We start from the raw sequence: 13,694 nt of genomic DNA on the forward strand, positions 1-13,694 counted from the left end.
ACACCGTCTGAAAATATGATTAAAAAATGGTCCCAAGCTGTCACTGGGGCAGTACCCTTTAAAAGGTCCTAATATAACATTTAGGTACAGATATGTATACCTATGGTTCCAATACGTACCTCTGAGGTACTAATATGAACTCTTATGTGCAACGGTGTACTTTTTGAAAGGGTACTGCTCCAGTGACCATTTTTTGACCACTCTTTCTGACAGTGTAACAAGGGCTTGTTATGTGTTTGGGTCTTTAATTGGATCACATCTGTAAGAATAAAATACCTCACAGGTCATGTCTCAGAATTAAATGATTTTTATATTTCACACAAAACATATTGCGGTAATTTTTGTGATTCATGTTTTTATAACTGTTGTTATATGATATTTTCACTTTTGTTTTATGTCAGTTAAATCCCCACAAATATACGGGTGATAAGTTATCAAACACAAAGGGCACATACTAACTATCATTTTTAACTTAAAAGTTCAAATCGATGACTTAACCTCCTAAGACCCGACCTTTGCTTTGGCTTGCGTTTTAGATTTCTCCCAGCTATTTGGGATTAGAAAGTACCAATAAATATAATAACCAAATATTTGTCTTTGAACATGAAGTAATGTTTGTGTACAACAGGTTTCAGTTACACAGAATTAAGTATTATAGTGCAAACAACAAAAAATGTGGTGTCCACCTATGTGGACACACCAGGTTAAACCTATAAAAAGCCTAAAAAAATCAAATTATATTTGTGAAAAACCCAGCTAAAGTCTTTTTTATGATTTTTTGTTTCCTATACACAATCATTCTATATAACGTAAAGAACATTCAGTGATAATATAAACGTGATATCTTTAATATTGACAATGTCAAAAGTTGAAATCAATGACTGAAATCAAAATCTGATGCTCATCATCTCATCATTAGGCTGGATTTGGGACATGGTTGCATATTCTTAAAACAAATTATTTTATTACTCAGTTTAACAATCACTGCAGATGTTGACCTAAAACACCAATCATTTTTTTCCTATACTTTGCCATATCTGAACTATGTCTAAAGTTCGTTTTATAGTTACACTATACAATAAACAAAGTATGTGGACACCCCTATACATTTGGTACTGACCCCTATAAAGACAAATCTTAGCACCAGGTCCATTCAAAAGGTGTTCAATGTGGTTCAAATCAAGTTCATCCAGTTAACCATTCCTAATAAACCTAACTGCATTTGGACGCCATCCCTTTAGAAGAGAACATTTCTTTCCGAAATTGTTTTCATAAAGTTAAAAGTAGCTACAACATAAGCTATACTCTATAAAGTCATTGCATGATGCAGAATTGTGTTTGTACAGGAATAGCCAAACCTATTGCTTATAATGGAGTATCCACATGCTTTGCCATAGGCCTATAGGCGGTTTCATTGGATGCACGCGTGTTGTTGTGGTTACGCGTCTGGACGTAACTTATCTTCCGGTCTCTGTTTGTTTAATGGTCTGGCTAGTGCCTAAACCGAACTCTGGAACAAATACCCAATCAAAAATAAATGTTTTGGTTTCTTACGACAAGAGGAGACGGCAATCATGGATCACCGCAATGTGAGGGGAGGTTTGGTAGTCGATCTGTAGTTAACATTGTATACATTATATAGTACACATTTTACACAGTAGCGTTAGCTAAGTGTAGTTTTTGATACACTTTAACTATGAATTGAACTAAGGTAATATACTTGTTATTTTGCTTGTTATCAGAAATAAACTAGGCTACTCTAAAAGGACTCTATTGTTATTGATTCTTTGCAGAGTTTACCAGAAGTTGTCCCACGAAAGCCATTTGTTAATGTTGTTACTGCTGAAACTGTCTATAGTGTAAGAGAAGCCAAGACAACCTATTAGATGAAGCTAGGAAGGCAAAACTTGTAAGGTTGTTACTGCCAAATGCAAATGCAGAGCATGACAATATTAATATAAAAGTGTTTTGAATGGGTTCACACATACATGCTCATCTTCACTTTATGTGTGTGTGTGTGCATATACACAAACAACACATTTCACTCCCCTATCTGTGTTAATATTACTGTTGTTCAAGTTGCATGCAGTTCAGGGATAAAAATGTGAAAGGAGAGGAACGTATGGGGTGCCAAAATTGATATAATTATATAAAATCAGGATATAAATCCTGATTATAGTTATAAGTCTGTATATAGTTATAAATCCTGAATATATCCAGTATGCTTTCCAGCTGTCACTGAGCCTTTTAAAAGGTCCAAATATGTACCAGTTAGGTACCAATATGTATACATTTGGTAGCAATATGTAACTCTGAGGTAATAATACGAACACTTTAGGTGCAACAATGTACTTTTTGAAAATATACTGCATGCCGTAGTGAAGCTAGGGACCATTTAAAAACAAATCATTTTGGCATCTGACGGTTTATTCGAAACACATGACATGAGCCATGTGAATTTATTGTACATTTTTGTATTCTTCTGAAGCTTGAGAAGAAGTGCTCCTATTATGAATGGAAAAAGCAAAAATGTTTGTGAAAAATCCATGTTTAGTTCCAAAGAACAAAGAAAGCAATCAGGGTTTGAATTACATGAGGGTGAGTAAACAGAAAAAAAAATTCAATTTTAAGTGATCTGTTCCTTAATATAATACATCCCGATTTACTACTATTGCTGAAGTTAACCATTCACCCATTATGTTTTACAGGAGAAAGTGTTCACCTTTGTCTATTTAGTTCTCACAGTCGACCACAACCTCCCACCCGTTTACGGAATAAAAGGAAATTCCTAGTGATTCATTAGCATGACAATACAAAAAAAGTATAACAATGTGACAATGTGAGTGTCCAAGATTTCAGAACACCTAAAAACCAAAGACACAACCTATAGGTAGGATGATAATAAAATACAATCCAGTTGAATTTTAACTAGTTATAAGGTGGCAAAGGTTTCACATTTACGCAGATGCCTCTTTAGCCGAACGTTTTGCTTTATCTAAAGTAACTTTGAAGGTATACGTTATGTTCAGCACAATGGTTTCAAACCCATGACCTTTTGCGGTACGGACGCAAAGCTCTACCACTAAGCTATACGTGAAAGGTAAATAACATCACCAAAGATTTCCACAAACCACCTGCAAATTGAAAGTTAAACACATGACAGCTGGATTTACAACCAGAATTAGAAAGTACCATTGTGGTGGAAATACAAAACCAAACGTGCAACGTAAAAGCTTACTGTAAAAAAAAGAAGGCTCTATTTCTAAATGTGTAACGTTATACATTTCACAGTGTAAACCTGGAATATAATTGCACCTCAATAAATTTTCCATCTTATTCAGATGAGTGATTCCCAATGGAAGGATTTAAACTCCAGATTGGCCCCAGTGCTCCAGGGTTTAATCCCAGTCCTGTCTCTGAATCAATAATCTTCATGCTGTTAAGAGTGATGAGGAAGTGTATCTGCTCGTTCCCTACAATAAATCTGTCTGCAATAAACGCTGTTCTCATTACGACAATCCATCAGTTAATAGCTTTTGTACATTACCGGCATTGTCGCACATGTACAGTTCCAAAGTTCCTCTAATATGCGATTTAATGATAGAAAAATATCCAGCATATTAATTATTACCAGATAAACATTTATATACACACTTATAAAGCTTAAAAAACAAACTTTAAAAGGTCATGGGTTTTTCTTTGTGGCTAAGGCTTCAACCCCAGAAAAATCACGTTCTCATAAACAGGCCACTTCCCATGGAATATAACATGGTGCATAAACATGATGTGGACATTTTGTACTCTTAACAAATCATTAATAACATCCTGCATTATTGTATAATGACCAAAACCGTATGAAAATTTAGCATAGTTTTTTTTACCATTGGCAAAACCACGGTTTTAACTATAGTAGCAATGATGTAACCATGTTTTGTTGCAACATTTTGTAGTTAAACTGTAGTAAACCCCTGTTTTTTATAAGGGTTGTAATAATAAACACATCATTGTAGCGCAAAATCAGACACTGCAATACTGAAGTGTAACAAAAGTTCAACATTTTAATTAAAAACGCATTCTTTGTCATTAAAATAAGCAACTGTTTTTTATTGTCTATCAACAAGACAAAGCCAACCATTTAAAAACAAAGTTGAAGTTGTGGGTTTGCGGTTAACACATGTGCAATGACGTGTTGAATCGTGCCGCTCTCGTGTGTGATGTGAGCTCAAATCAATTTTCTATCTGTTCCATATCATTCTTGCCTTTACTATCCAGCTCGCAATACAGGCCAAAATAAAAATTGAATAAAAAAAGACAAATATAGAGTAAACTGTGAGAATGTTCATTTTAAATAAACAGCTACATTCATAGATGACATCTACACATTCCAAGTGGGGCGTTATTGAAGCCAAAGGGAACCACATATACTCTTACACATCCAAATTTGTATCGAACAGATTCATTTTTACCTGCTTATGGCTTTCCCATTAACGCACAATACACATTTATTACATCATTACCCTATTCAGACCCAGCATTCATGTAATATGGACTTGTAATGCGTGAGGCACAATGTAGCACCATGAAAACCACGCAGAGCTAAAAAATCCTGAAACACAGGTTATGAATAAATCGCCCCTTTATACCAATTTTACACAGTTATATAGGAAAAAAAGATTAAAGGTCTTCGGTGGAGGATATTTGGCTGAATATCCTTCAGGACTGAAAGCTAAGTGCAAAAATGTGATGATCTTTTTATGGTTTACTAACCATACTTTCCAAAATGAGGCAAAGGTCACACAGTAAATCCACTGGATTTTAAGACAGAGAAATTTCCCCTTTTTGAAATGGAAATAAAAAAACTAAAATAAATGATGTTTCAGAATTTAATTGAAAGGTTATCTGAAGAAGAACTGGAATCAAAAGGAGAAGGGAGAACTGAAGGAAATGTTTTTTTTTATGACAACAGGCCCTGCACTTCTTAAAATCTTCATATATTTTTGGTTACAAAGTTTCTAATAAAAAATGAAAATTAAGAAAAGAGTTCAACAAATGATCATCCTCCTTTTTGAAAGCCAACCGCATCAATTCGAAAGTCCTGTTGGCCCCCTATCTTCTCAGATTTGAAAGCTCTGACACCGGTAAGTCCACATCTCAGGTCTGCCTTGCAGACATAAGCTCTTTCATAAGAAAAAAAGTATATGAAGTGTGTACCTCCATAAACTTCAAACTAACAAATTTTAGGCAGATCCAGCAATAATAAGCGTCCATTTGCCATAATGGACCTCTCTTGGCCAAGTCTTGGCTCCAGTTTTATAGACCTGAGGCTTTTGACCCTTAAGTCTGAGTCTCGACACTGAGAAAAGCTGAAGCAAGTCAAAGGCAGTGAGTGTTTGCAGGACAAGGCCTCTAGAGATCGCCTCCCTAGACTCAGAAACGGCCCATCTCAAATCGAAGAAATCTCAAAGATCTTGCAGCCCACACATTTAGTCAGATCTCCAAGTCTCCATCGAGGCATTAGTTTTCCACAGGCGTGGGGTTCTGTGGCAGTGGTGGGGTCGCAGGCGGCTGGCTGACGATCACCTGGACCACATAGTCTCTGGAGATCTTCAGGTCTTCCAGCTTCATCTTGTCAGTGAGCGGCCGGCCTGAGAAGAACCAACGCTGGCTGCCGGTGGCCACACCTTCCTGAGCCTGAAGACGGCGCTTCATCTGCTGGACGCTGTCGCTGGTGCGAACCGCAAGTCGTAGATCCCGGCCCGTGGAGAGACGCAGACGCAGCTGGCACTCGTGGCCCTCGCTGGCTGGAGTCTCGGGGATCTCAATGGTCTCCGACTCGCTCTTCTCCTCAATCATGTTGACTGGAGGTGAAAGGCAGTAGACGGGCAACTGATAGCGGTTTCCCAGCTCATCGTAGCATTCAGTCAGAGCGCCTGGAGAGGAGACAAAAGAAAGGTTAACTTATTTCACCAAAAAAAATCTGTTATTGCGCGAGTAGATAAAAGAAACAGACTAAGCTTATAAAAACATCTTTATGTATGCAAGTAACTTGCAATGTTATGTTTCAAACAGAGATGGTGATAGAGAGGCAGAAGTTTCTGATTGCTTCTTTACTGTACTCTATTAACATACATTTGGTGAATAAAGCAATGAAAAACAACGTAACGTTTTTATGTGGAGCGAATGTTTATGCTGCGCTGTTTGGGATTCACCCTCGGCCTCTGTGGAAACGCGCATTTAAGGGCACTCAGTAGTGCATACGAGAGACGTTTTTAAAAAAGCAGGCGAACATAAAATCTTTCTGTTCTTGACAGGGCACATACAAACAAAAAGATCTCCACAGTATTCTTTTTCTAATAAAAACATTTGTTTATGTTTTAAGTGTATATATAGATTACAGTCAGAAACCATTCTGTGCTTATTTGGTCTTAAGTAGGTTAATTGAGGTTACTGTCTCTTTAAGTCTGTGTCATTAATGTTAATCAAACAACCCAAGACAAAGAGAAAATCACTTCTGTAGTGCTAAAAATAATTACATTTAATTCATACAGTAAAGACAGTGTTATCATTCATTTAATTAGATTTCTGTACCTAATGCTAATTTCAGACCTTAGTTAATGTGCAACTTTGTTCTTTATTATAAATGTTTGCTATTTCTTTATTTATTATTAGATTTTCCCCACCCCCTTTTTGCTGATCCGAAAAATAATCCAATTTGTGCCTCAAAAACTGTAATGTGATCTGAACCATGAGTTTTGGGATCCGTCACACCCCTAGTAAAGTTAGTACACAGTGATAGCCCTAAATGCAATGGCACTAATGATTGGCATAATAATTTCTTTCGGTGTTTCGGCCTTGGTTTCCTCTTTTTCGGTTTCGGCCAAGAAATTTCATTTCGGTGCATCCCTATTTTACTATGTTCTTACCTGAACTTAGACAAATGAATACAAATTGCAATCTTTTTTTAATGCGTGCCCTTCATCTTTGCACAGCGCATCATGAATGTGTTAGCATTTAGCCTAGCCCCATTCATTCCTTACGATCCAAACAGGGATGAATTTAAAAGCCACCAAACACTTCCATGTTTTCCATTTTTAAAAGACTTTTACATTAGTAGTTACACGAGTAAGTATGGTGGCACAAAATAAAACGTGGCAATTTTTATGCGGATAAAAAATTAGAACTATATTGTATGGCGGAAGATCACTTAGTTTGCAGCACTTTGACCTCGGCGCGCAGTAACATCATCACTCCTGACTACTCCCCTTCTCACTCAAACTCAAACTAAGTGCTCTTCCGCCTTACAATACAGTTCCCACTTTTTATCTGCATAAAAATTGCCACGTTTTATTTTGTGCCACCATACTTACTCGTGTAACTACTAATGTAACAGTCTTTAAATAGGGAAAACATTAGGGATGCACCGAATATTCAGCCACCGAAAATTTTTGACCGAAAATGGCCCAAAAGAGCATTTTCGGCCGAAAGACTTTTATCACTGAAACAATACGACCGAAATGTTGTGATGATGCAAACAGAAACCGCGACCTGCACGTGCTTGACTGAATCAACATGTCTGCGGTGTGGATGTATTTAACTGCAAAAAGGTGCTAAAGTGAGCAGCTTTCTATGCCCTTCAAAGATCAGAACTCTTGATGTGTAAACTTTAGAGAGAGTTGCGCTACTGTGTCTCATACTGTAGTCCATTAACATACATTTGGCGAATAAAGCAATGAAAAACAACGTAACGTTTTTATGTGGAGCGACTGTTTATGCTGAACTATTTGGGATTCACCCTCTGTCTCTGTGTGCGGACACGTTTAAGTCCACTCAGTAGTGCATACGAGAGACGCTTATAAAAAAGCAAGCGAACATAAAATCTTTCTGTTATTGACAGGGCAAATACAAACAAAATGATTTCCACAGTATTCTTTTCTAATAAGATTACAGTCAGAAACCATTCTGTGCTTATTTGGTCTTAAAGAGACAGCAACCTCAATTAACCTACTTACGTCTGTGTTAGTGATGCACCGAAATGAAAATTCTTGGCCGTAACCGAAAAAAGCAAACCAAGGCCGAAAAAACAAAAACGAAACCGAAACACCGAAAGAAATTATTATGCCAATTATTAGTACAATTGCATTTATGGCTTTCACTGTGTACTAACTAGGGGTGTGTGACAGATCAAAAAACTCACAGTTCGGATCACATTACAGTTTTTGAGGCACAATGAGATTATTTTTCCAATCAGCAAAAAGCGGGTGGGAAAAATCTAATAAACAATAAAGAAATTGCAAACATTTATAAAAAAGAACAAAGTTGTACATTAATAAGGTCTGAAATTAGCATTACAGAAATCAAATTAAATGAATCATAACACAATAAATTAAATATTATTATTTTTAGAGCTATTTGTCTCTTTGTCATGGGTTGTTTGATTAACATTAATGACACAGACTTAAGTAGGTTAATCTGACTGTAATCTATACATACACTTAAGACATAAAATTATCTCCACAGTATTCTTTTTCTAATAAAAAATGTGTTTGTTTATATGTGCCCTGTCAATAACAGAGAGATTTTATGTTTGCTTTTTTTTTTTTTTTAAACGCGTCTCTCTAGTATGTGCACTACCGAGGGCACTTAAACGCACGCGCTCAAACAGAGAAGGAGGGTGAATCTCAAACAGCGCAACAGTTGCTCCACATAAAAACGTTACGTTGTGTTTCATTGCTTTATTCGCCAAATGTATGTTAATGGATTACAGTATGAGACACATTAGCGCGACTCTCTCTAAAGTTTACACATCAAGACATGCTTAATCTTTGCAGACGCGTGCAAACGGCTCGACCGTGAGTGAAACCTGCTTGAGCACGAAGGGGAGGGGTGGGTGACGACTGATCACCGTGAGTGAAACCGAAGCGCTACCGCACAGATGGGAGGGGCGCGGTTGACATTCATTTTCGGTTTACATTTTCGGCTGGATTTTTTATTTCGGCCTGAAACCGATAATGCTATTTTCGGCCGAAATTTCGGTGCACCCCTAGTCTGTGTCATGTTAATCAAACAACCCAAGACAAAGAGAAAATCACTTCTGTAGCTCTAAAAATATATATTTAATTTATACAATAAAGACAGTGTTATGATTCACTTAATTTGATCTCCGTACCTAATGCTAATTTCAGACCCTTTTTTTATTTTTTATAAATGTTTGCAATTTCTCCATTTGTTATTAGATTTTTCCCATCCCCCCTTTTTGCTTATTTAAAAAATAATCCGATCTGTGCCTCAAAAACTGTAATGTGATCCGAACCGTGAGTTTTGTGATCCGTCAAACCTCTAGTATAGTTGGTACACAATGATAATGGTAGCCGTAAATGCAATGGTACTAATAATTGGCATAATAATTTCTTTCAGTGTTTCGGTTTTTGGTTCTTGGTTTCTTCTTTTTCGGTTTCGGCAAAGAATTTTGATTTCAGTGCATCCCTAGAAAACATGGAAGTGTTTGGTGGCATCTAAATTCATCCCTGTTTGGATCCCAAGGAATGAATGGGGCTAGGCTAAATGCTAACGCATTCACAACACGCTGTACAAAGATTAAGTGCACGCATTGAATAAAGATAGGTATGTATTAATTTGTCTAAGATGAGGTAAGAGCATAGTAAAATATTGAAAAACTGTGGTGCAATCTAAGAAAAGTACAGATCAACAAAGTGAAGCACAATCCTTTTAAAAGAACGAAAGTCTCACAAACAGCACTTTAAAAGTAAGCATTTAAATACATTTATTTAATTATATATTTTTTCCTCTTGTTTTATGTAATAGTCCTAGTTCATTTTCTTCATGAATGAATACAGGCTTGTGCCCTTTAACTTCACCCTTCACAATATTTTTGGAACTCTCACTTGTGTGACAATAACACACATCACATCACATGATGAGCATTCCTATGACAGAGAGCTTTATTGTGGACGCCGTTACCCTTTTAACTATAGAGGAACTAAGACAGCAATGAATTAAAGACAATAGGACAATGAGATTACATCACTTCTTCCAAAGAGGAAGTTTGTCATTCTACTTGGGTGAGCTATACCTCCTTGGAAGTGAAAATATGCACACATTATGACAAGAGACTGTTTCAGTTGTGCCTCAAAACAGTAATTTGAACACTTAATTATTTCAGAAACTTTAAGGTGAAACTCTTAAGAGAGCAAAACTCATCCTGTAGAAACCAAAATAAAAGTCACGTCTCAAATTAGGCCATATAGTTGAGTTACTGCACATGTAAAGAAACTTATATAGGTATATATAAAAAAATTCAGCTTCGTCTTTTTGGGGTTATACCACAGATTTTTATAAAGGCTGTAACTACTACTGACATAGAGGGGGACTGATTTGATGATTCGATTCTGATTTATGGTTTGATTTGATTAGTTTAGTTAGAAATGTAACTCTAAATATTTTATTTAAAATTTTACATTTTGCGAACATTAAATCTTCCCTCAAATATAAATGTTTGTAACTGAAATCCTTATAGTAAGCTAATTGTATTAATAATACACACATAAATTAATTTAGGGATTTTCAGACATTGCCAAAAAGCACACCTCAGTTTTCCATTAATAGACCTGGTAGGTCGCATTTCAACATTTTTTATTATTTTTTTGATCTGAAAGAAGCGTTTTGACAATTGTTGCGTCATACTCTATGCGCTGGATGCAGAACTGCATACGAGTGAAAACTGAGGACTCTCCCTGACATAGGGACAGTTGTGTCCTAGTTGTGTCACTCAAAGTGAAAACTAAACCAGAACGTAAGGGGATAAGATGAGAATGACACACGATTCCCTCTCTGAAAACCTCTTTCGCTTCTCAAGCACAGTCTTAAGTACCCCTCTCATCATGTTAATGTGTATTTGACAAGCGCCTTTAGGCAGCTGTACAGCCGCTGAGAGTCAATAAAGTACTAGAGCTCTGATTTGTCGTCACCCAGTCATCAAGAGTCCTTCATGTTCCAGTATCAAGAGCCTGATGTGTGACACACAGTTTGTACTTGATAACAGCTGTTTTGTAATTCTAATGACAATAGAAAATCTGTTTAGATAGGACATGCTTGAAGAACTGAAGGCGGCAACAACATCTATACTTGTTGTTGTCTATTAGCCTCTTTAGAGGTATTTTTTAATGGACTACCTGTGGTGCATAAAAACGTACAAAAACATTTGAAGGACGATATGGATTTAGAAGTCAGTCCATACGTAACCCAACATGCATTCTTCTACTGAAGTATAGTTTGTACTGTGCACGCACCTGCATGTTTGACTTCATTTCACGCTCTTTTATCAATGATTTAAAACTTACAATTTTTCAGTTAAAAATACACAAAATAGAGCTGTTCCAGTGTTTTCAAAACTATGTTCGTTCCTTTCTTTACCCCGACTAGCAACGGTAAGCTTGTAATAATGATTTAGAATTTGGATGTGTGTTGAATTTCGCTGGAAATCGCGGGAGTTTTAAGTGACGATCATCTGGGGAATATCATTAAGTGTCAATTTATTACAATTCTTACATTTTTGGGGAATCATCTCTTGTTAAAATAATGAAACCTTAAACAGCGGAGTATCACCAGTCAAAACAGGAATGCCAGAGAGCTCGTGCAAAACCAAGAGTAAATATCAGAAGGACTTTTCAACATTTGAAAGGATTAAATACTGGAGAAGAGATGACTTGTAAGACATAAGCATCATGATTCATGTTGAAACATGATTTAGTCGGAACAAACGTGGCAGATATGACTTTTAGGATGTACTTCTAACTGTCACGTCAATGTATAATGACAAATATGCTCTGATGTGGTGATGACAGACATCAGATTTATCTGCTCAGAGTAGTTGGGTGAATTACAATGTACATACAGCTAATATCCACCTTATTTTTGACGTAAATTTGGGTGCCGCCATCTTTGAGCCCTTTTGTATAAGACTTCAGGTAAGCCACTAAAGATAATGGTAGTCGTATTGCAAGTGACATGGGTGTGCCAATTTGACTGGCTTTTTAATGTTTATTATGAAATCCAGAAAGAACGGCATAATTTGAGCAGTTAGGTGTTGCCATAATAGCTATTACAAATGCAGTAAATCATTTGTTTTGACCATAATACACCCACAAGAGCTGAATGTGGATGTGGTGCAGATGCACCCATGATCTGTATTAGGGGTGTAACGGTTCTCAGTAAAGAACCGAATTATCCTCCCACGGTTCGGCACGCACGTGCACCGTGGTGCACGGTGTTTGATTCAACCACACATTTCTAATATAATTTGATGAAAAAATAACGCATAAAACCCCTAATGTATGGTTCTGAATAAGCTCTGTGTGTGTTTCTGCGTGTGTTTAGGTGAGAGTACCTGTCCAATCAACTCGTAGTAGGGTTGTGCCGATAGACGATAGTATCGTGTATCGACGATCTTCAGACATATCGGCAATGGCAGGCTTTCATGGCGATAGTCATGACGATAGTTGGCGAATGGTTATTATTATTATTATCATCATCATAGTTTTATATTAACACCCACAATGCATGCTTTTCCTCACATGAGGGTTTGTGGGCTTCACTTTACGTGGAGAGCTTGTAAAGAGAGAATTCCTTCTTGCACGTACCTGCACTTAATGCGCGCGTCTTGGTCTCCTTCTACCACTAAATCCAGCGCGCCGCGTCATGAGCAGCTGCGCTTCTCTCTGTCTCACGTGCAAGCGCTCTCGCGTCTGTCCGAAGTCTAAACATAAACTAAAGTAGGAATCCTTATGCATTTGTTCAGTTTAATGCGTTTCATGCGAGCTGAGGCAAACTTTACTTTTGTTTATAATATGACCCGCTGCATATTGGCGCCTCTCTCACTCTCGCGGACTTGCAGAAAGCTGTGCTCGGTCCGAAGTCAGATCACTACGTATTAATCCTGTTTATGATATGCATTTCAAGGAGTTGTAGCAACACGTCCCTCGTGTTTAAAATATGATTGTGTTTAAAATATGATAGAGGTTCGCTGGACCAATGTGTTTAAAAAGGCACCTCTGAGAGCACCAATGCTTGAAACGTGTAGTCTTCTGCAACAGCACTAAACCAATGCATTGAATAGTTTGTATGTGCGCGCACGTGTGTGTGCGTGCGCAGATGCATGTTTTTACAGTTATTAAGTAATCATGGTTAGGGTTTTAATGACGCGCTCACATTAATGGCATCAGTTTTAAGAAGGTTGCGGTCATGACGGCGTTGCTCTTGTTCTTTTTTTGTCCACCAATCAAGGGACTTGTTATAATGAGTAAAAAATTAACAAATAAAAAAATTTGTAAACTACTGCGGCGCCCCCGATACTATCGTGTATCGCCGATCTCACAGGCTGACGATAGGACGATCTGAAAATAGGGCATATCGCCCAACACTAACTCGTAGTATGCAAATCTGTTGCCAACCTCACCGCCAAGATGGCGGCGCTACCGGAAGGTAGTTATTTTGGGTTATAAAGTTTTAAATATGGATTTTCTATAACAGCATTCCGTGGATTACCCTCAGAAGACCTTTATTTATCATCCTGGAGCCATTTGGATTTATTTTGTGAAGGATGGATGCAAATTTTTTGGACCTGAAGGTCGTGGACCCCGCAACTCCACATTTAACTAACCGAAAGATCCAAACTATCC

The 13,694-nt window shown here is 37.3% G+C and overlaps 1 protein-coding gene across 1 annotated transcript in view; it reads right to left on the reverse strand.

Annotated features, from left to right (window-relative positions):
- Window positions 1-4,038: 4,038 nt before the first annotated feature.
- Window positions 4,039-13,694, reverse strand: part of ubtd2 (ubiquitin domain containing 2) — a 37,371-nt gene continuing 27,715 nt past the window's right edge. The window contains exon 3 of the mRNA XM_055181102.2: window positions 4,039-5,930. Within this exon, the coding sequence (XP_055037077.2) occupies window positions 5,515-5,930 (416 nt within the window). The 3' untranslated portion in view covers window positions 4,039-5,514. The remainder of the gene's footprint in view (window positions 5,931-13,694) is intronic.

This window comes from Misgurnus anguillicaudatus, chromosome 9 (assembly GCF_027580225.2).
Source record: "Misgurnus anguillicaudatus chromosome 9, ASM2758022v2, whole genome shotgun sequence".
Lineage (NCBI taxonomy): Eukaryota > Metazoa > Chordata > Actinopteri > Cypriniformes > Cobitidae > Misgurnus > Misgurnus anguillicaudatus.